This window comes from Sorex fumeus, unplaced genomic scaffold, assembly GCF_029834395.1.
Source record: "Sorex fumeus unplaced genomic scaffold, SorFum_2.1 ptg000011l, whole genome shotgun sequence".
NCBI lineage: Eukaryota > Metazoa > Chordata > Mammalia > Eulipotyphla > Soricidae > Sorex > Sorex fumeus.
This window is the reverse complement of record NW_026606068.1, coordinates 3332080-3354803: the sequence shown is the minus strand read 5'-3', so window position 1 is coordinate 3354803 and position 22724 is coordinate 3332080. Positions and strand designations below refer to the sequence as shown.

General features: G+C 49.7%; 1 protein-coding gene across 1 annotated transcript; it reads left to right on the top strand.

Moving 5' to 3' along the window:
• Positions 1 to 6835: 6835 nt before the first annotated feature.
• CFAP107 (cilia and flagella associated protein 107) lies at positions 6836 to 20278 on the top strand. Its single transcript, XM_056110876.1, has 4 exons — positions 6836 to 6950; positions 14699 to 14812; positions 18945 to 19122; positions 20094 to 20278. The coding sequence occupies exons 1-4, from the start codon at positions 6837 to 6839 to the stop codon at positions 20276 to 20278; spliced, it is 591 nt and encodes a 196-aa protein (XP_055966851.1). The 5' UTR covers position 6836.
• Positions 20279 to 22724: the final 2446 nt, after the last annotated feature.

The window sequence follows — 22724 nt, the reverse complement described above, 5'->3', positions numbered from 1 at the left end:
AGTATCCCTCCCACCCCCTGTCCCTCCCCCCCATCCCACCCTGCCTCTGTGGCAGGGCATTCCCTCTTGAAGAAAGAATGTTTTTTGAAGATCTAAGCTGCAACCACTGGTACTTTGTAATGTGCCTGTCAACTTGGTGAGCAGGGGATGGGGCGGAGGTTAAGCTGAGGAGGAAATGTGGAAACACTGGTGGAGGGAAATTGGCATCGGTGCTGGGGTTGGTGTTGAAAAATAGTATATCCTGGAAACTCAACTATCAATAACTTTGGAAATCACATTAAAATTTTTTTAAAAGATTTGGTATAGGTCACTGTAAATTCTGTTTTATTTTTTTGCTTTTTGGGTCACACCCAGCGATGCACAGGGATTATTCCTGGCTCATGCACTCAGGAATTACTCCTGGCAGTGCTCAGGGGACCATATGGGATGCTGGGAATCGAACCCGGGTCGGCTGCATGCAAGGCAAACACCCTACCCGCTGTGCTATCACTCCAGCCCCAAGTCACTGTAAATTCTGTGGCTCAATTAGGGATGTTGGCTCTAGCAACTGCAACAGTGCCGTCAATCACCTTGTTCCTTTTGCCTCTCTCCTCTGGTCGTCTTTCCCTTCACTCCTCCTGTGACCTTATCCCTGAGCCAAGTATCTTCTCAAAGACTTGCCTCGTTCACAGCAGTCCCGGTAGAAATCACATGACAACGCTAGGACCTCATCAGCTTCTGAGAGATGTGTTGAGGTGCCACAGCCGAGGGAAAAGAATGTTTTGAGTGGCCAGGCCCAAGTCCAGTCCTCCCTTGGGGTGAAGGATGGAGCACATGCCAACCTAAAACCCCGGATGCAAAGCAGAGATGCTCCTGGGTGATATTTCCTCTTACCACATTATCATCCCACTTCCATTAGATCCTGTAAGTGAAACCTGAAGATATTCTCCTAAATAAAACCTTTTTTTTTTTTTGCTTTTTTGGGTTACATCTGGTGATGCATAGGGGTTACTTCTGGCTTTGCACTCAGGAATTACTCCTGGTGGTGCTTAGGGGACCATATGGGATGCTGGGAATCAAACCTAGATTGGCCACCTGCAAGGCAAACCCCCTACCTACTGTATTATCACTCCAGCCCCTAAATAAAACCTATAAGTATTAGAGATAAGACTGAAGAAGCTTTGACCATCCTCATCCTTTCCCTTTTAAATGACATATTCTTTAATACGTATGTTATGAGGTGTGCATGTGTGTGTGTGTGTGTATGTGTGTTTTCAGGGCCTGTTTCTATGATTCACCCTCATAGCTATGTACCCATGAGAAATGGCATTAATTGGTAGAATGACTACCAATTAGCTCCATGACCTCAGAACTAATTCCAAAGTCCTTCGGAGGGTCAAGGAGGCAAAGGAAACTGATGGTGTGGTAATCACTGGACAAGTTTTGTTTCACTGGACCTTAAACTTGAGCCATGGGACTGAGGTTAGCATGGAGGAGAGAGAGGAGTGAGGGCAGAGGGGTTCCAGAGACTATGACAGAGGCCACTGCCCCTGTGACAGTCTTGTGGTATGGTACCACTAAACCCCTAAAGCACTTAACATTTATACTTTTTTTATTTTGCTTTTTTGGGTCACATCCAGCGATGCACAGGGGTTCCTCCTGGCTCTGCACTCAGGAGTTACTCCTGGCGGTGCTCAAGGGACCATATGGGATGCTGGGAATCGAACCCCGGTTGGCTGCATGCAAGGCAAACGCCCTACCCACTGTGCTATCTCTCCAGCCCCACATTTATACTCTTTTAAGCCAATGTTACCCCAGTCAAAAAATAAGCTTACGCAAAAAGTGGATTAATGTATAATCAGCCGAAAAGAGATAAAGGAACAGAAAATACTGACAAAAGGGTAAGACTGAGCAAGAAGGCAGCAAATATGTAATTGGTGCCCCAGAAAAAAAAAGAGGTAGAAGAACCAACAATGAAGGCAAATTTCCTGAAATGCTTGAAAAATTTAGTATTTAGAAGTACTATTGTAGTTTTTAATGTATTTTAAAACTTTTTATACTTTTGGGGGCTGGTGCACGCGGCCGACCAGGGTTTGATCCCATGTAATTCCCTGAGCACTGCCAGGGATAGTTCCTGAGTGCAGAGCCAGGAGTAACCCTGTGCATTGCCGGGTGTGACCCAAAAAGCAAAAAAAACAAAAACTTTTTATACTTTTTTTTTTTTTTTTGGCCTTCTGGGCCACTCCTGGCTGCGCTCGAGGCTTACTCCTGTGTCTACGCTCAGGGATCATTCCTGTCGGGCTCAGGGGACCATGAGGGGATCAAACCCAGGGTGGCTTAGTCACATACTATTTCTGTGGCCCCAATTTTTTTAAATACTTTTAAAATATCTTAAGAGCAAAACCTTCTAAAATATAAAAGAAACAACTGACATAAAAAGCAAATACCACATATTTTTTTCAATTTTATTGAATTACCGTGAGATAGTTACAAGCTTTCATGTTTGAATTTCAATCACACAATGATCAAACACCCATCCCTCCACAGTGCACATTCTCCACTACCAATGTCCCCGGTATACCCCCCCCTTTCCCACCCTCCCCCTGTCTCCATGGCAGAATTCCACATATTTTAATGTGCAAGTGCCTTTTTGATAAAACTGATAAACAACCCGTGAAATCACTAAAGAAAAATAAGCAAAAAATAGTAGATACTAATGGGGCTGGAGTGATAGCACAGCGGGTAGGGCGTTTGCCTTGCACGCGGACGACCCAGGTTCGATTCCCAGCATCCCATAGGGTCCCCTGAGCACCGCCAGATATAATTCCTGAGTGGAGAGCCAGGAGTGACCCCTGTGCATCGCCGGGTGTGACCCAAAAAACAAACAAAAAAAATAGTAGATACTATTAATAAAAAAAAAAGTTACTTTAGTATATATCCTATTGGAAGATCTATAGAGTTTAATAAAGAGTATTTTTCAAATGACCACTGGAATGTGATAAGAGTCATAAATGGGTGAAAGATGTCTTCCAGGCAGGAGAGCAATCAGTGGAATGTAACAGCTCACAGACTTTCTTTCAGACTTCACGTTGCAACTCACCCTTCAGAAATGGTCACTTGCTGAGTTTTGCTGTTTTGTTAAAAACTGTTCACAACTATCTGCACAAACTATTTCTCGCGCAACACACTTCATTCTGGAGTCACCCACATCCCAGCGTGGCTCTGTATTCTCTTCCTTTACTTTATGAAACTCTCTCTCACACGCTCTCTTCACACTTCCTAGATAAAACCAACTTCAAAAAATAAATAACAGAAAATGCTTTGCTTCTGACTCCCTGTGTTTTTGAGGGAGTATTTCCTCTCTGTAAAGACTCAGTATATCCTAACATATGACAGAATGTAGAAACATTCCTGAACTACATATGATGCCTTGAGGCCTTCCAGGAGCTTTCTCTGAGCACAGAGTCAGAAGCAGGCCCTGAGCATTGCCAAATGTGATGCCCAAAACAAAAACAAAAGTCAAAACTAGATCGAAGCATCAGTTGTTCTTTTTTATTAGGCCAGACATGTGCAAGAACATAGTTCTTTTCACTAAGTGCTTTGTTTTGGAAATTAGTCAATGTTCATATGCATCCTATTATGCTACCATCATGCAATGCATTTATTATTCTGAAACTAAATTAATACTAATATTTTTAATATTTTATATTGACAATTTATTAATACATCTTATAATATAATACATCTTATAATATAATACATCTTATAATACATCTTATTATCTCATTTCTACTTTGGACAAACATGCAGGCTATCGAATGTAGCCTGCCCACAGGGCAGAGTCTGGCAAACTCCCCGTGGCGTACCAAATATGCCAAATACCAGTAACAATGATGGGTCTCATTCTCCTAAAGAGCCTTGAATATAATCTCAGGGCTAGGATGAAAGAGACGTTACTGGGGCCTGCTCAAGGCAATCGACGAATAACAGGATGATGAATGAATGAATGACAATTTAAAAACAGTTAATTTTTAAATTTATTTTTTATGGAATCAGCATGAGAGAGAGCATTATGAAACTATTCATGATTGCATTTGAGTCATACAATGTTCTAACACACATCCCTCCATCATTGTGATTTCCCAGCACTAGTGTCCCCCGTTTCCCTCCCCCTTCAAGCCACCTCCTACCCCTGCCTGACTCTATGGCAGGCACCTCTTCTCTCTCTCTCTCTCTCTCTCTCTTTCTCTCTCTCTCTCTCATTTTAGGCATTATGGTTTGCAATACAGATGCTAAAAGGTTATCATGTATTTCTCTTTACCTACTTTCAACACTGAGTTTTTGTACAGAGTGATCATTTCCAACTAGTAATGTCATACTGGACCCTCTTAACTACCCTCCATCCGCCACATCCCTGTAGTAATTCCCAACCACTGACCAGTCCTCTTGGCACATTTTCCCTGGCCTTAGATGTTAGTTTAATACTTTTGTTTTTATATTCCACAAATAAATGCAGCCATTCTATATCTGTCCCTCTCCTTCTGACTCATTTCACTCAGGATGATACTCTCCAAGTCCATCTACTTACAGGCAAATTTCATGACTTCATTTTTCCTAACAGCTGTGTAGTATTCCATCGTGCAGATGTACCATAGTTTCTTTATCCAGTCATCTGTTCTCGAGCACTCAGGTTGTTTCCAGATTCTGGCTATTGTTAATAGTGCTGCAATGAACATAGAAGTGCAGATGGTGTTTCTGCTGTGTGTTTTTGGACCCCCAGGTATAGTCCCAGAAGTGATATTGCTCAATTTCTAGTAAAAACAGATAATATTAAGTAGAATTTCTCTCATAATCTCCATTTTAATTTCTAGGATGATAAATATTGATTGTTGTACCCAGTACCATGATAATAAATAGCACTGCTTTTTCTAAAGAAAAACCCTTTCTGGTGTGTGGCATTTGCCAGTTCTATGGTGCAAATGACTTATTTTAAGCTACACATAAACACACATTACTTTTCGGAATGTGGCATTGGGAAGACATGGATAACAATTAGTTCTCATGAGCAGGTTCAACATAGCTCCAGCACCACTAATATGATTCATGCTTTGAAAAGTCCTTGGTGGAGGGGCTGGAGTGACAGTCCAGTGGGTAGAGCATTTGCCTTGTGCTTGGGCCAACTGGATTTTGATCTCTGGCCTCCCTTATGGTTCCCTAAGCACCATCAAGAGTAATTCCTGAGTGCAGCACCAGGAGTAGCCCCTAATAATTGCTGGGCATAATTCAATACTCTCTCTCCCCCAAAAAAAGTCTTTGGTGGGGGCCAGGGGGATAGCCCAGTGGTCAGGAATCCAGGTCCCCAGTTCAAATCCCAGCACCATATGACCTCTAAGTTTCACCAGGTGTAACCCCTGGAGGTTCCTGAGCTTTTCAAGGTGTGGTCCTAGAAGTCTCTGTTTCTTTATCACCACCTGGAGGTCCCCAGCACCACAAAGCCGAAGCAGTACCGTAGCCTCTGGCCCCCAGACTGAGACATATGACCTGGTGTGAAAATCATGGCCCTAGAGAATGGGAATATTTGGGTGCCAGGTGATATGCACTGTGTACAAAAAGGATCATGACAACCATGGCTCAATGCAACGTGGGCCAATCATGCAAATATTAATTCCATTGAGGAAAAGAAATCAGACACACATGAAATATAATACAGAGTCCCATTTACACAAAGTCTATAGCAGGGAAAACCAAGCATTTGTGTTTAGGAATGCATCCTATGGTGCTGAGTCAGTGCTAAGAGCAAGGAAGTGATAGCTGGAGAAACCCAAGGAGGAGGAGAGGTGCAGGTCATGTTTTAGCCTTGACCTACTGGATAACTTTGTGGGGTTTGCTTTAATCCTAATCCATTGATCTATTCTTTAATTTTTCATGTTTCAAAAATATGTTGAACCAGAATCCCTCTATCCAAGGATATATTATGAGGTGAATATTGATCCTGAATTTTTGGCCTAATGAGTAGCAAGATAATAACCTTTATCTCATTGACCTGAACTCAGTGGGGACAGCACCCTGGCCCAGTCACTGATGCTACCCCAGTTAAGTGCCCAAGAGACAATGTGCTCAATAAAACGGTTGTGGAATGAATGAGTAAAGAAATAGAGGAACCATATTCAATCCGTTTGAGCACAGATTGGAAGAGTCAGGCCATGAGGCAGCTAGGCATTGAGCGGGATCCAGATTGAAACTCCAGCTGTGACTTTGTGTAGCTAGACAGTCTCTCTTGGCTTGTGTCCTCATCTGTAAAACAGACTTCATGAGCTTCACAGGCTGGCTGGGAGACATAAGAAAGTGAGTTCGTGTCTCCTAATGAGCCTGGCACCTCCATCAGCACTTAGGGGGTGGGGGGAGAAAGTGATCACCTTGCATGTCCTCCTTGTCAACCTGCAGCAAGGATCGTAACTCTTGGGGGATGATGACATGAGCACCAGCAACTTCCAGTCCCTGCTGTGGTGGTGGTGGTGGTGGTGGGTGTGATTCATTTGGGTGGGACCAGACTTGTTCCTGTAGAGTCAGCTGCTCCCTTAAGGAGAGTATTTATACTTAGAGCCTGTCACCAGGGAGACCATCAACAATAGAGTTTCTGCACTCACATGCTTCTCTCTGGAGGCCCACAGTTCTCAGCGGGGGAGGGCCTTCATCCCCCAAAGTTGGCAGGGTGTCATTTACGACTCACTCATGAGGACACCTGGGAAGGCAAAGAAGACACCCCAACCTTAGCAACTCCCTGGAGTCTATTCTCCTGCCTTGCTGGAAACTTTGAACTGTGGTCAAGTTCACAAAACTCGGGGTGAATCTTTGCCATGCAATTTGTGACTGCAGGGAGCCCACAGTCTTTCTCTACTCCAAGCTGGAAGGTTGAGACCCAGTATTCCACCAGAGTACTCACTGGAAACTGGATGGAAGAGCGGAAGAAGGTAAGGAAACAGAAAGGGAGGCAGGGCTGGGAGCTCAGAGGAACTGGCTGGAAAAATAGGAGGGAGGGTATCACCACTCTGAAAGCAAGGACCAAGGGTAGCTTCACTCTACGAATGTGTCCTTCGGGTCTCTGCCCTCCACAAGGGCATCCCATTCAAGTGCACACCCAGGACTCTGTTATACCTTGAAAATACAGCAGTTGAGGCATCAATACCATGGTCATGCCTCTCAGGGGCACGTTTCTAGGTGTCCGATGTTCCCTGTTCCTAATTCCACCGATAGCACAGTGGGTAAGGCATTTGCCTTGCATGCGGCCAACCTGGGCAACCCGGGTTCGATTCCTCTGCCCCTCTCAGAGAGCCTGGCAAGCTACTGAGAGTATCACACCTGCACGGCAGAGCCTGACAAGTTGCCCGTGGCGTATTTGATGTGCCAAACGCAGTAACAAGAAGTCTCACAATGAAGATGTTACTGGGCCGCTCGAGCAAATTGATGAACAATGGGAGGACAGTGACAGTGGTATTGGAATATTCTTTTGGGATATCTTGAGGTTCCACTGTGGGGCCATATGGCCCTAGCTGAGAAATACTGGTCTATCGTGACACAATGTGAGCTTAGAAATAGACAAATTCCAAGGGTCAGAGAGGTAGGACGAGGGTTAAAGAACTTTTCTAGCATACAACTGAAGCTGCAAGCCTGGTTCCAATTCCACTAAGGCCTACAGTCCCCTGGGCACCATTATGGTTCCTGAGCACAGAGAGGTGTGGCCACTGAACATGCCAGGTATGGCCTCTTCAAAAGAACAACAGGGGCTGGAGCAATAGTACAGTGGGAAGGGTGTTTGCCTTGCACGCAACCGACCTGGGTTTGATTCCCAGAATCCCATATGGTCCCTTGAGCACTACCAGGAGTAATTCCTGAGTGCAGAGCCAGGAGTAACCCCTGAATATCACTCGATGTGGCCCAAAAAGCAAAAACAACAACAAAGAACAACAAGAGAAAAAATAAAGAAAAAGAAATAAAGAGGGAGGAAGGAAGGAAGGAAGGAAGGAAGGAAGGAAGGAAGGAAGGAAGGAAGGAAGGAAGGAAGGGGAAAAAGTAAAAAAAGAAAATAAAAGAAAAAGACCCTTTCCAGCTGAATTAAATTAATTTCAGGGGATATTTATTTGTTCTTTCTCCATTTACTTTCCAACACAGCACTGTACAAATGGCGGGTGGTTAGTAGTAGCCCAACTCCCACTTCTCTCCCTTGACATACTGGAGCAGCATACTGACTTATCTGGCATGGCCTGAGGGATTGGTGTCTATTTTGCTGAACTCAGAGTTCAGACGGGGAAAAGTGGCAAAGGTCAAACTTCAGGCTAAGAAAAGCTGTGGGAAGCTCAGGTTGTCTGCAGATATCTGGGTGAGACAGAGCAGATGGAGGAATTTAAGAGACCCGCCAAGGCTCTGAGAAAAAGCAGAGGGGAAGTGTGCTGGGAAATTAAGGCATTTTAAAAACAGCTTGAATGAGGGCCAGAGCAATAGTAGACATGGAAGAGCATTTGCCTTGCATGCAGCCCACCTGGGTTTGGTATCTGCACCCCATATGGTCCCCTGAGTCTGCCAGGAGTGATTTGTGAGGTGTGGACCCCTCAAAATAGCTTGTAAGAAGGGGAAGAGTTCTTGCTCCCTTTTACACACACACACACACACACACACACACACACACACACACACACACACACACCCCACCTAGGTAAAATACTTGCTCAGGAACATTCTGAGAAGAACTAAGCCTTCACACCAGGCTGATTTTATATTTCAGGAAATGTCCTATCAATATAAATCTTCTCTTAGATTGAGCTAGTTTGCAAGATTAGAAGAGGTGGCTTCTTAAAGCATAAAATAAAATCCAATTTTAGCTGGGAAAAGAAAAGAAAATGACATGGCATGCAAATTAAAACAAAGCCCAACAGCAAAACATGGACTTCTCACCCAAAAGGGATAAAATTAAGTGATAGAATGTTAAGTGAAATGACTCAGAAAGAAAGGGATAGACATAGAAAGATTGCATTCATCTGGGGGAACATAAAGTAACAAAATAGGAAACTAACACCCAAGAATGGCAGAGATTAGTACCAGGAATTTTACTCAATGACCTGGAGGCCAACCACACATGCTAGGGGAAAAGGGAGCTCAGAAAGAGAAGGGAACACCAAACAAAGGGTGTTGAGAGGATCCTCCCAGGATGGGAAAAGCATGCTGAAAGTAGACTATCGACCAAACATGATTGCCACTCAATGCCTCTTTTGCAAACCCACAGCAATCAAAAGGAGAGAGAGGGAAATTCCCTGCCACAGAGGAAGGGTGGGGTGGGGGCTGGGGGAGTGGGAGGGATACTGGGATCCGTGGTGGTGGGAAATGCGTACTGGTGGAGGGATGGGTGTTTGATCATTGTATAATTGAAACCCAAGCACAAAAATATGTAAGTCTGGAAAATAAATAAATAAAATGTTTTTTAGTGGGAAAAAAATTAAGTGATAGAAACTGTCCCTGAAAAACACAGATATCAGAAGTTCTAGGCAAAGACGTTGAAATAACCTTAACCATGCTTAAGGAGGGCGAAGAAAAGTGGACAAATTGCTGAAGAAAATCAGAAAAATTGGGACTGGAGCGATAGCACCGAGGGTAGGGCATTTGCTTTGCAAGCGACTGACCCAGGTTCGATTCCCAGCATCCTATATGGTCCCCTGAGCACCAGCAGGAGTAAGTCCTGAGTGCAGAGCCAGGAGTAACCCCTGTGCATCACTGGGTATGACCCAAAAAGAAAAAAAAATTAGGAAAATCATAGCTACATAAAAGGAGAATATCAATAGCAAGCTAGAAATTACGAAGGGAAGCTAAATAGAAATTCTGGAGTTCAAGAATCCAATAGCCATATTAAAAACATTCTAGAAGACAGTTCTCAAACGGGGGAGATGACTCAGAGGACTGGAAACTCTTTTTTTTTTCCCCCGTGAGGAGTTTGTGTCCTGGATCTGTATCCTGAACACCAGTGGGACTACAACCCTTCCCCATCTTTTCAAAAAGGGGGTATTCAAGAGATCACGCAAATAGAAGAAAGGATCGGAGAACTTGAAAAGAGATTATTTATTAAGAAATAAACAAACCAGGAGGGGTTGGAGCAATAACACAGCGGGTAGGGCGTTTGCCTTGCACGCAGCCAACATGGCCAACACAGGTTGGATTCCCAGCATCCCATATGGTCCCCCGAGCACCGAGGAGCAATTCCTGAGTGCATGAACCAGGAGTAACCCCTGAGCATCGCTGGGTGTGACCCCAAAAAAAGCAAATAAATAAATAAATAAATAAATAAACCAGGAATCAGAGGGATAGCATAGTGGGTAAGGCACTTGTCTTGCATGCTGTCAACCAAGGTTCAATCCCTGGCATTTCATATGTTCCCCTGAGCACCATCAGAAGGGATTCCCAAGTGCAGAGCCAGGAACAAGCCCCAAGCATTGCCAGGTGTGGTCCTCCCTCCCCCCTCTCCCCCAAACCTCTCCAAGAAACCGTTGAGGCTTAAAAGAATTAAGCGAATGAGGCCTAAGGAATTTTGGCATACCACCAGGCTGATACATAGAATAGAAAAAAAAAAAGGAAGGGGAAGAGAAATCTGAAGAAATAATGACTGAGAACTTATAAAATTGGGGAAAAACTGAGAGCTGTATCTAACAATCCAAGAAATTCAATGAAATGCAAGTAGGGCCAACTTAAAGAGGACCATGTAGGGCTGGAGAGATAGCACAGCGGGTAGGGCATTTGTCTTGCACGCGGCCAACCCGGGTTCGATTCCCAGCATCCCATATTGCCCCCTGAGCACCGCCAGGAGTAACTCCTGAGTGCAGAGCCAGGAGTAACCCCTGTGGATTGCCAGGTGTGACCCAAAAAGAAAAAAAAAGAGGATCATGTAGAGGCTCACAAGTACTCTGTCAAAAGTGGAAAGTGGAAAGAATCTTAAAAGAAAAAGGAACTCCTCATATTCAAGGAAGCTGTTAGAAATTCTTAGTTTTCTCAACAGAAACCCAAAGGTCATGGGGTGATGAATTTGAAGAGCTGGGGAGGGCGAGACCCTGAGTCTCAACTCCAGTACTTCAGGCCCACCCCATGGATGCTGGGTGTGGCCCTGGAGTCTCTGAGCTCAACCAGATTTTTCCTGGGTCCCTGAGCACCCTCACAACAATTAAGTCCAAAAAACCACAAATTTTAAAGGAACGAGTAAAATTCTTTGTTTTCAAAGAATAGCTTCCACGTATCAAATATATGAGATATGAGATCACACACACACACACACACACACACACATACACACATACAAACACATTAAAAGATATACAAGGCAGGGCTGGAGAGAGAGAGAACAGTGGGTAGGGTGTTTGCAAAGCTTTGCACACAGCTGACCCGAGTTCAATCCCTGACATCCCATATGGTCTCCTGAGAACTTCCAGGAGTAATCCTTGAGTACTGAGGCATGAGTAAGCCCTGAGCACTGCCGGATATGGCCCCAAACTCAAAGCAACACAACAAATCGTTGTTGACAGACACAAGATACCATTCCATGGAAGCACATCCGTTGTTTATGTACTGGAAGACTTCATATACAGAACAGTGTTTTACAAAGTTATTGATAGTTGGGTTTTGGGCACTTAATACTTCAACACCAACCCCCCCACCAGCACCAACTTCCCTCCATCAGTGTTCCCATATTCCCACCCCACCCCAACCCCTGCCCCATCCCCCGCCTTTCAACTTGACAGGCATATTACAAAGTTCCAGGGGTTGCAACTTAGATCTCATGTTTTCAGTGTTGTTGAGTCTGTTCTTTGGATATATGGTTATACCACTCACCCATATCACAATTATAGCCAAAGCTCTGATTCCCAATGCTTCCCGTTCTCTTCTTCCCCCCTTGATTTCTTTCTTTTTCTGTCCTTCTTTTTAAACGCTGGGGTCCAGTATGATCTAGGCATTCCCTCTTTATTACAATGCATTTCCAGTATTCTATATATCACAGATAAGTGAGATCATCCTGTGTTTTGGAAGACCTAGTATAGTTAATATGTTAATACAAGCGTAAAATCATATTCATAGCATCGTTTGATTTGTTTTTGCAAAAATTAAAAACTCTACTATAAGATTCACTAGGAATCCCAGAAAGCTAACCATTCGGGAGCAATGTGTGAGAACACAGGTTCGATCCCTGGCACCACACACACACACACACACACACACACACACACACACAGAGTGATTTTAGTGATATCATGTTAAGAATATTTAATGAGCTCAAAGAAATGATGCTTGAGGTTATGGTACTGCCAGCAGGTCAACCTGTACCTGCAGAGTAAGTGCATCAGTGCTTTCTGACTTCTTGATACCCAAAATTGCAGCTGTGCCTTTGGCCAAACCTGGGGAAACAACATGGGGTCAAGTTGCCAAGAAATTATCACTGTCACTGTCCTCCCGTTGTTCATCAATTTGCTCGAGCAAGCCCAGTAACGTCTCCATTGTGACAATTGTTACTGTGTTTGGCATATCCAACACATCACAGGTAGCTTGCCAGGTTTTGCCGTGAGCGCGAGATACTCTCGGTAGCTTGCCGGGCTTTCCAAGAGGGGCAGAGGAATCGAACTCGGGTCTGCCATGTTGGCTGCGTGCAAGGCAAATGCCCTACCCGCTGTACTATTGCTCCAGCCTGCCAAGAAATTAAATGGCCAAAAGTTAGGTATGTGGGAGCCACACCCACAGACCACCTCCTGCTCAGCTATACAAGCTCATTTACTGACCTTATTTCACTGCACTGGAGCACTGTCCTCCCGTTGTTCATCGATTTGCTTGAGCGGGCCCAGTAACGTCTCCATTGTGACGCTTGTTACTGTGTTTGGCATATCGAATACATCACTGGTAACTTGCCAGGCTCTGCCGTGCAGACGAGATACTCTCGGTAGCTTGCCAGGCTCTCCGAGAGGGGTGAAGAGACCAGCAAGCTACCAAGAGTATCTCGTCTGCAGGGCAGAGCCTGGCAAGCCATGCCGGGCCTTATTTCAGAGACCCATAAATCTCGAAAGAGATCAAAAGCTGCAGTTAGGGCCAGCGCTCTATGGGGGAGCTGGCACATCCTGCAGGGCATATGACAATAGTTTATTTCTCTGGAAAAGGTAGAAACAAGGGCCATGATCCAGAGACACACAAAAGAATCTTTGAACCAAGCAGCTTGCTCAGAGATGCCTCCGGACTTTAAGCCAAGCTGACTTCACTGGGGTGCCTCAGATGGGGGCAGGCATTTTCCCTCCACCTGCACCCTAAGAGCCCCGGAAGCCACCAACTTCCAGAACCCAATGAGAAGTGCAGGTGCTCAGGTTCAGTGACAAGAAACTCCAGGCCTCAAGGGATAGGGGACGGACCTGTCCCTCTCATACCTTCATCCCCATGGGACCTTGAAGGTCATGCCCACAAACTGCCTCCAGCTGCCCCTTATCACCCATGATTCAGAGACACACAAAAGTATCTCCGAACCCAGCAGCTCACTGCAGAGAATTCTCCAGACCCTAATCGTCTAAAAGTTTAGAATTCCAGGAGCACGCAGTTGTTCTTGTGGCTGTGTGGCATCTTATGTTATTTATAACAAGCAATACGAAAGAGAGTGTGGGGGAGATTGTCTGCCATAGAGGCAGGGGGAGGGGTGGGGGGGATACTGGAGACATTGGTGGTGGAAGATGTGCCCTGGTGGAGGGTTGGGGGATCGATCATCAGATGGCTGAAACTCAAACCGGAAAGCTTTGTAACTGTATCTCACAGTAATTCAATAAAAAAATTAATTAAATTAACCTGTGTCAGCCATGTTGGCTGCATGCAAGGCAAACGCCCTACCCGCTGTGCTATCGCTCCAGCTCGGAGAGCCCGACAAGCTACCGAGAGTATCTCGCCCGCACGGCAGAGCCTGGCAAGCTACCCGTGATGTATTTGATATGCCAAGCACAGTAACAACAAGTCTCATGATGGAGACGTTACTGGGCCCTCTTGAGCAAATCAATGAACAACGGGAGGACCGTGTGATCCGTGAAATCAAATTAACATTCTGAATTTAAAAAAAAAGTAATGTGGAGTTCATGCCCAATTCAATCAGTTTCATCAATGGTTGAATAAATAGCAGTACTCCTACACAAGAAGAAAGAAGAAGAAGAAGAAGAAGAAGAAGAAGAAGAAGAAGAAGAAGAAGAAGAAGAAGAAGAAGAAGAAGAAGAAGAAGAAGAAGAAGAAGAAGAAGAAGAAGGAAGAAGAAGAAGAAAGAAAGAAAGAAAGAAAGGAAGGAAGAAAGAAAGAAAGAAAGAAAGAAAGAAAGAAAGAAATGATGCTCAACTAAGTGAAAGAAATGTAGTCGGCAAACACACGTGAAACGTAATGGGGACATAAACATTAAAAAGAAAAAAGAAAGAAATGTAATGGGGACGAAGTGTCCAAAAGACAAAGATAGAGGAGGTGAAGACAGGGCAAGAGGGTGCGAGAGCAGGCGATACCCTCCCCAGGGGCTAGAGGGGCCGCAGGTCCCAGAGTCCAACCCACCGAAGGAGAGGGCAAGGTTAAGTCTGCACCATGTGGGGTGCTCTGGGCTCTGTGTGCCCGGGTCTGGGGTCAGGGCAGGGGAACAGGGAAGCTCAGAGAAGGGCCTTCCTGGGGCTGCTTCTGAACGCGGGGTCTTTTCCAGTTCCACAAGACTGCTGAGAAAACCCCCCAGTGCATGTACAGAAGCGAGTTCATCCATTTCCCAGGCCACAGGCCTGATCAGGTCTCCAGGTGGTACGCGAAGAGAAAAAATGAGGTAACAGGAGCCCCAGGCTCATGCGGGGTGGGGTGGGGGGACATAGCACAAGCGACACCATCAGTCTGTTCTCTCCGGATGCCTGTTGGGGGCTCAGGAGACCACCCCTCCCCCACCCAGGACTGCAGCCTCAGTCTCACTTCCCTGCAGCCCACCCTGCCGCCCCCAACGCACAGACTGGTTCCCATCTGTATGTCCCAGCATACTCCTAAATCACTGCCCCCCCACCCCTCTCCTTCTCCCTCCTCCTGTTCTGGGGATTTAGCCAGGGATGAGGGACACAGCCTGAGGTACTGAACAGGGGAGCTGAGTGAATATTGAATGACGAAGGATGTGAAGGGGAATTAAGAGAAATCGTGCAGAGTTCTCCAAGTGCAGAGCAGAGATCTCAGCACTGGGCGCTGGTGCTCAGCCCGGCTGCCCGTGTCCCCTCTCTTCAGACTGCTCTGTTACAGCCCAGCCAGGGGGGCAGGCTGGTTCACACACCCTCCGCCTCCTATGAGTTGGTAGTTTTGGTTTTTGTTTTAAGTTGTTTTTGGCCCCAGTGGGGCCCAAGTGACAGTATAGTAGGTAGCCTTGCAACAGCCAGGTTCGATCCCTGGCACCCCGTGTGGTCCTATGAGCATCACCAGGAATAATTCCTGGGCACAGAACCAGAGTAAGCCCTGAGCACCATCGGGTGTGGCCCAAAAATCAAAGGAAGAAACACAAACAAACCCAAAAACATAAAAGAATTTTTGCCCGAGGGACAGCACAGGGGGTGAGGTAGAGGGTTCGCCTGGCATGCGGCTGACGCGGGTTCAATCCTCTGCATCCCATATGGTTCCCCAAGCATGCCAGGAGTAATTCCTGAGTGCAGAACCAGAGGTAACCCCTGAGCATCGCTGATGTATCCCTGCCCCCTCAACCCCCAGTCCCCCAAAGAGTAGTTCACTTCAGTAAGAATGTGCCACAAGTTCTGGCCCTGAACAGTTGGTGCTTCCAGAACAGGCAGGAACCATCTGTGTTGGCGGCGCTGGGAACTGGAGAAGGCAGGTCTGGGGGTGCCCCCCGAGGGACACCTGTCCTTTCAGCTCCCTTGGGCAGTTTCTCCAGATAATGCTTTGGGCCCCTGCTGCCCATGAAAACGGTGATGGTTCGGCTTTCCTGGTCCCGACCCCTCCCCTGAACTCAACTGGGGTGCTAATGTGGAGTCCTTGAGCTTGGCCCTTATCCTCAGGTGAAGGGTGCCGCCATCTGTCCTTGCCCTGAACCCACTGGGCTCGTGGGGGCGGGAGCCAGCAGGCGGCTGCACCCCCAGTGTGTTGCAGACAGAGCCCGATCCTCACCACCAGCTGCCCCGCGTGACTCCCGGTCTTGTTTTTGTTTCTTTGCTGAGCTCTTCCGGCCCATGCTCAGGGGGCTTGGGGGTCGCTCTTGGTGCTACTCAGCCACCCTGGCCAGATGGTCCAGTGCTCAGCATGATGTCCTGGGTACCATCAGAACCACCCCACTGCTCCTCATGTAGGACTGAGATTCCAACTCACTCCTGCACATACCAGGCATGCCAGTACCTCCTGCCCAGAAGGGGGCGCTACTGCCCAGCCTGTCAGATGAACCTGCCAGAATTTCCTTTTGGGTTGGTAGCCAGGAGCACATAGTTCCCCAGCACCACCAAGGAACCCCAGGTCTACAAGGCACCCAGCACCCAGCACCCAGTACCCCAGCACATAGCACACAGTACCCAGCACCTAGCACTCAGCACATAGTAGTCAGCACATAGGCCCCAGCACCATACAGGTCCCACTATCACCTTGACATGTTCAAAAATGTTGGTTTCCGGATCTGCTGGCATCCTTTTTTGTTTGTTTGTTTTTAAATTGAATTGGGCTAGAGTGATAGCACAGTGGTAGGGCGTTTGCCTTGCACGCAGCCAACATGGCTAACCCGAGTTCGATTCCTCCGCCCCTGTCGGAGAGCCCAGCAAGCTACCGAGAGTATCTCGCCCACACGGCAGAGCCTGGCAAGCTACCCGTGATGTATTCGATATGCCAAACACAGTAACAACAAAGTCTCCAATGGAGACGTTACTGGGCCCGCTCGAGCAAATCGATGAACAACGGGAGGACAGTGACCTTTAAATTGAATCACTGTGAGATAGTTACAAGCTTTCATGTTTGAGTTTCAGTCATACAATGATCGAACACCCATCCCTCCACCAGTGTACATTCCCTACCACCAATGTCCCCAGTACACCTCCCCTTTCCCACCCTCCCCCTGCCTCCATGGCAATTTCCCCCATTCTCTCTCTCTCTCTCTCTCTCTCTCTCTCTCTCTCTCTCTCTCTCTCTCTCTCTCTCTCTCTCCTTTTGGGCGTTATGGTTTGCAATACAGATACCGAGAGGCCATCACATCTGGTCCTTTATTCTACTTTCTCTGCTGGCATCCTTGAGCCACACTGTGCCCTGGGTGCCCTGCTCTGCCTCTGAACACCCACCTTTGCCATGATTGGCACCGAGGACTCAAATGCCCATGAGGGGACTGTAAGGTAGAGCCTTTGGTGGGCAGTTTCCAGCCCCCAGTCACCAGGCAGGAGACACTTGACCTAGTCCAGACACTGGGTGCTTCTTCTCAGGCTCAGGAGACCTGGGTTCCATCCGCAGCTTTGCGTGGTCCCCGAGAACTGCCAAGAGCACCCCCTGAGCACAGAGCTGGGAGTAGCCCCTGCACATTACCAGGTGTGGCGCCCCCCAAAACACAAGAAGAGACAACAGTCTCCTGCCAAGCCCCGATGAAGGAAGGGTGAACCGCACTCATCTCTGCAACGTGGCTGAGACAGACCCCAGCCAGTACATCCCACCAGGGGCGTCAGGCCCTCAGGGCTGCCTGCACAGCTGACCCTGGGCAGGTGCCCTGCCCACCACTCTTCCTCCTAACGGATCCCCCTAACTGAGGCGGGCATGGAGGGGCGAGCATGGGTCAGGCCTGTCTCCAAGCAGGTGGACTCACTCCTTGTACATTTTCTCTATTTTAGGGATCTTTGACCTCTTAGGGCCCCTGGTCCTAGAGCCCCACCCCCCTCCACATCCCCTTCCTCTGAGCACTGGGCCCCCTGCCCTGAGTCGCTCCATGGCCAGGTACCCCAGAGGCGCAGGGTGGCAGAACTTGCTGGAATTATTCAAACGCAGCAACCTCCCCCCCGCCAAGCCTGGCCCTGGTGCCCCGCGGTGAGGGCACCAGGCGGGATCTCTCCTGTCCCCCTTCCTCCTGACCAACACGGGCTCTGCCCTGGCTCACCCCTTGGAGGTGACATGCCCTGCCCCTTTCTCAGGAACTGGGACATACTCTCTCTGGCAAAGGCTGCCATGTCTGTCCCCACACCCGCTGGAGACATGAACCATGTGGCACCATGTCCAGAGGGCAGGACGGAGGAGCCCCCAGCAAGAGCCTGCTGGGACCCCTCCCCTCTCGCCCAGCTCGGGGGCTCTGCATTCCCTTCCCACGATGGGGGCCCCATCGGTTTCCCTGGCATTGGACCTCGGGGCCCCTGGGGGTTCGGATCTTGGGAAGCCCAGCTTGAGGTCTCTGCCCAGCCCGGCCCGGGCTCCCTCCGGCATTGTGAGCTGACTTATTTATGGAGCATCCCTTGAAATATGGGGTGCAGACAGCCACTACACACCCCGGCAGACACAGACAAGGGGGCGGCTATGGAAATCAGCCTCCGTCTCCCTGTAAATCAGGGATTCCTGTTCTCCCGGCTCCAAGCATTTTTCTTCGAAAAAGCAACGATTCAGGCTGCCGCCCCCGAGTCGGAAGACCCCGGCTTTCTTAACCTCCCTCCAGCCAACCCTCCCCTCGTATCCAGTCTGGGGTAGGCTGGGGGGGCTGTAAATCCTTCACAGGAGACAATTTATGGCGCTCTCCCTGCCCCTGACACAGAAATGGCGCAAGTCCTGGCGCATCCTCCAACAGGCCCAGATCTCAGAGTCTGGGCCGATGCACTCCCCTGCTCCCCTGCTCTGCCCCCACCCCCAAGCTGGTCCCAGGGTCACTCGACTGCACTCTGACCTCACCAAGCTGGCCTGAATGTCGGGATGAGCCAGCAGCCGAGCCCCTCAAAGCTCTGGTCCTCACTGCTTACCTGCCTGCCCAGGGGCTCCCCTACAAGCACGTGATGGAGCAGCGCCAGGAACCACCCCACGGGCACCTCATCAGCTCCTACGACGACCACTACAACCGGCACAACTACAACCCAGGGCAGCCCCTGTGCCGCGTCTGGAACCGACACACGAACACGTGGGTCCCCGAGAGGAGTGACCGGCCCCTTCTCGGTACTGGTGCTGCCCCGGCTCTTCTTCTCCATCCCCGGGGGTTGGGTGCGGTGGGGTGTCCCCGAGGCCACGGGAGCCACAAGCCTTGTCTCCCTGGAGCGGCAGGCTGCCCTCTCCTCTGACACGGGGTGATGGTGGCCATGCAGGGGCCCGCAATGTCGCACCCCTGCACCCGTTCACCTGACAACGGGGACCCAGGGAGGAATTCCTGCTCCGGGGTCGGGGCACAGTGAGGGTGCGGTGGATGGAGTGGCCGCTGAGCGAGGAGAAGCCTGAGTATATAGGATAGAGCTCTGGGATTTGGGGCCTCTTTGGGGAAATGATGGGAAGGAACACTCTAGAGGGAGGTAGCTGACGGAGAAGCTGGACAGGGGCTGAAGGACGCCTAAGTGACAGGGCAAGACCAGGCAACGGGTCCCAGCTCACAGTACAGGACTCGGACCTCACGATGCTTAAGACTGGGCAGTGACCACAAGGAGTGGCCAGGCTGATGGCTCTCGGCTGCCCCATCCCTGGTGTTCAGGGCCAGGGGCAGAGCCTGGAGATGCAGTTCCTGAGGTTCTGGGAGGAGACTGTGGTCGGAGCCGGGGTTCACCCTCTGCTGACCAGTGCTGACCCCTCCTGGGTCCTTAGGGAGTGAACCTGAGCCAGGACACCAACCCAGGAGCCTGGGCAAAGTTCTGGGCTCTGTGCCCCGGTCTCTTTTTGTTTGTTTGTTTTGTTTTGGGTCACACCTGGATATGCACAGGGGTTACTCCTGGCTCTGCACTCAGGAATTACTCCTGGCAGTGCTGAGGGGACCATATGGGATGCTGGGAATCGAACCTGGGTCGGCCACATGCAAGGCCAATGCCCTCCCCGCTGTGCTATCACTCCAGTCCCTGTGCCCCAGTTTCTGGCCCTCAGGACCGGCTTCCCCCACCCCGTCCCCTTCCCACAGTCCTGCTAACCCGGACCCTTGTCCCCTGCAGCACCGCCTACCAACTACGGGCTCTATGAGCGGCTACGGCAGGGTTGGCTGGCGCCCGAGGAGCACCCACGGAGGAGTGTCTACTCTGAGTCCTACCCGGCCCCTCCGCGGAGCGCCTTGTCCTGGCGCCAGCACGCTGTCCCCCTCCTGTTCCCTCGCTTCAAGCCCATCCCACACGTGGTTTGAAGAATGTCACCCCATCGGATACGGATAGCAGAGATGGAGCCAGCTATGGTCCACCCCAACCCCAGCCCATGCCATCCGCCCTGCGCAGGTGTCAGGGGTTTCTCCCCAGAGTTTTGTACACACACGAGCCTCCCCGAAGATCCCTGAATCCTGGTCTAGGTTGAGGGTTCACCCCCTTCTCCAGACACTCAGCTGCCTTCCGTTCCCTCCCCACCATTAAAGGCCTTTGACACAGTGACGTGTCGTGTGCACGGGAGACAGGGGGAGGCTCCCTTTCCCCTCTGTTTTAGGGGAAACTGAGGCCCAGCTTTCAGGAGCACTGTAGCCAATGGAAGCCCACCAGACCAGGTGGCCACAAGCTCCAGGGGACTTGGGATGTAGTTGTAGGAGGACATGGCCGTGACATGGGGGGGCCTGGGTATGTCAAGGGGAGACCCCGTGAACACATTGGTTAGTGGGGGGGCCAAGGAAGGGATACATAGCATCTCTGGAATCTCCAGGAAGGTGGAAGTGAGACCCTTCGGCTGAGTGACTTTGGAATGAGCCTCCCCTCCCCCGACTCAGTTCTTGCCAATCCTGAGACTCTCCTGGACAGGTGTTGGCACTGACTGTGCTGGTCGACGATGAGTCCCTGGAGATGCGGTCAGACATTCTGGGTGGCCTTGACCTTCCCAGGCTGGCCTTTCTCTGGTGACCATCTGGGCCTCCTGATTCCCTGTCAGTTTGCCAAAAGGGACTCAGCACTCAGGACAGAGTGTTGGTGATGAGTGGCAGACTGGTGCCTCCCTCTGGGTTCCCCCTCCATCCCACTCAGCTTCCACTGTGAACCTCGATTCGTTGTGCCCCCGGGACCCCTCTCCAAGCTGGTCTCAGTCTGACTTGAAGACCCCCAATTGCCCCAGAACTCAGATTCTATCTGCACCCCTGACCCAGAGGCAAGATCCCCTCCTCCAGTTCCCACCCCAGCGGAAATCACCTCGAGGCTGAAGACCCCCCCCTTTAGGACCCTCCCCCGACACCCCCACAGGTGTCACTACCCCTTGGGGACTCTAGCACTATCCATGGGCGGCCAAGACAAGAAAACAGTCATTTCTCTTTTTTGGAAGAAAACCTCATTCTTGGAACTTCTGCCCCTTGCATCTTGATACTTTCTGTATGCTATTACATTCTCACAAATAAAAAAGTGTTGGGGAGAAATTTGTTTTATTTTGCTTTTTTGTTGTTGTTGAACCATACCTGAGCTCAGTGCTCGGGGCTCACTCCTGGTGGTGCTCATGGAATCCTTTGGCGGGGCAGGGGATTGAACCAGCATTAGTTACATGCAGGCAAACACCTTATAACCCCTCTTAAGGCTGTGCCCCCTCCCTGCCCTCGCAACTACACCCCGTGATCCCTGGTCCATACAGGTCACCTAGTCAGATGGGCTTTCCCCATTGGCTAAGGTGCTCCTGAAGGCTGTGCACCTAGCTGGGCCTCAGTTTCCCCTGGGTAAGAGGAGAGAGCCTTCGTGGCTTTCCCATGTCTCCCTGGTCCTTGAAAAAAATTGAGTTGAGGGCTGGATTGATAGTCCAGCAGGCTGGGTGCTTGCCTTGCATATGTCTGACCCAGGTTCGATCCCCGGTATCCCATATGGCCTCCCGAGCACCCCCAGGAGTGATGAGCCAGGAGTAAGCCCTGAGCATTGCCAAGTGTGACTTCCCCTTCCAATCCCCCCAAATTGAGTTAGGATTCACGTGGATCAGGTGCAGAACTCTGATCCCGAGCTGGGCGGAAACAGGATGATTTCTGGGATTAGCGGGCAGGTTACTGTGTCCTGTGACCCTGGGGTTCCCCATGTAGTCACTTAGTCAGGTGGGCCTTCCCCATTGGCTAAGGCTGCAGGCCCAAATCCTAAACTTTCATGAGAGGGTGTGTGGGGACGCTGGCGGTGGGGAGGGATCCGGGAGCCCGCAGACCCCCCTGGACAGCCCCCCCGGGCGGCCATTTAGAATCCCGGGATCTGAACCTGGCCTGGTCCGTGGTGGCTTCTGCATACTCTTGTGCAAAACCATTTTCTGAGAATTTCCAGGACAGGGAGCTTCAGACCTGAGGCATGCGCCTTGCACGCCGGAGCCTCGGGCCCCTCCCCACCACTGCACGGTCCCCTCAGTGCTGCCAGGTCTGGGGTGCCCTTGGCCCAAGAGCATGCACCTGTTGAGTGAGGGGGTTTGTCCCGCGGGCAAACAGGACTGGACAAACTGCCTGCCAGGACACAGGCAGCATAGCCGCTTCTGCATGTCCTTTGCCATGAGTCAGCTTGAGGCGCCCCCTGGCTCCTGTGTGCCCGTGAGCACACGCTGGCGCTCAGTGACGTGGGCAAGTGACTGTCCGCCAGCAGAGGATGGGGCTAAAGAAGGTGGCCCCCACCCGCCCCGGGTGCTCAGTTGAGGGAAGGAAGTATGGAGGG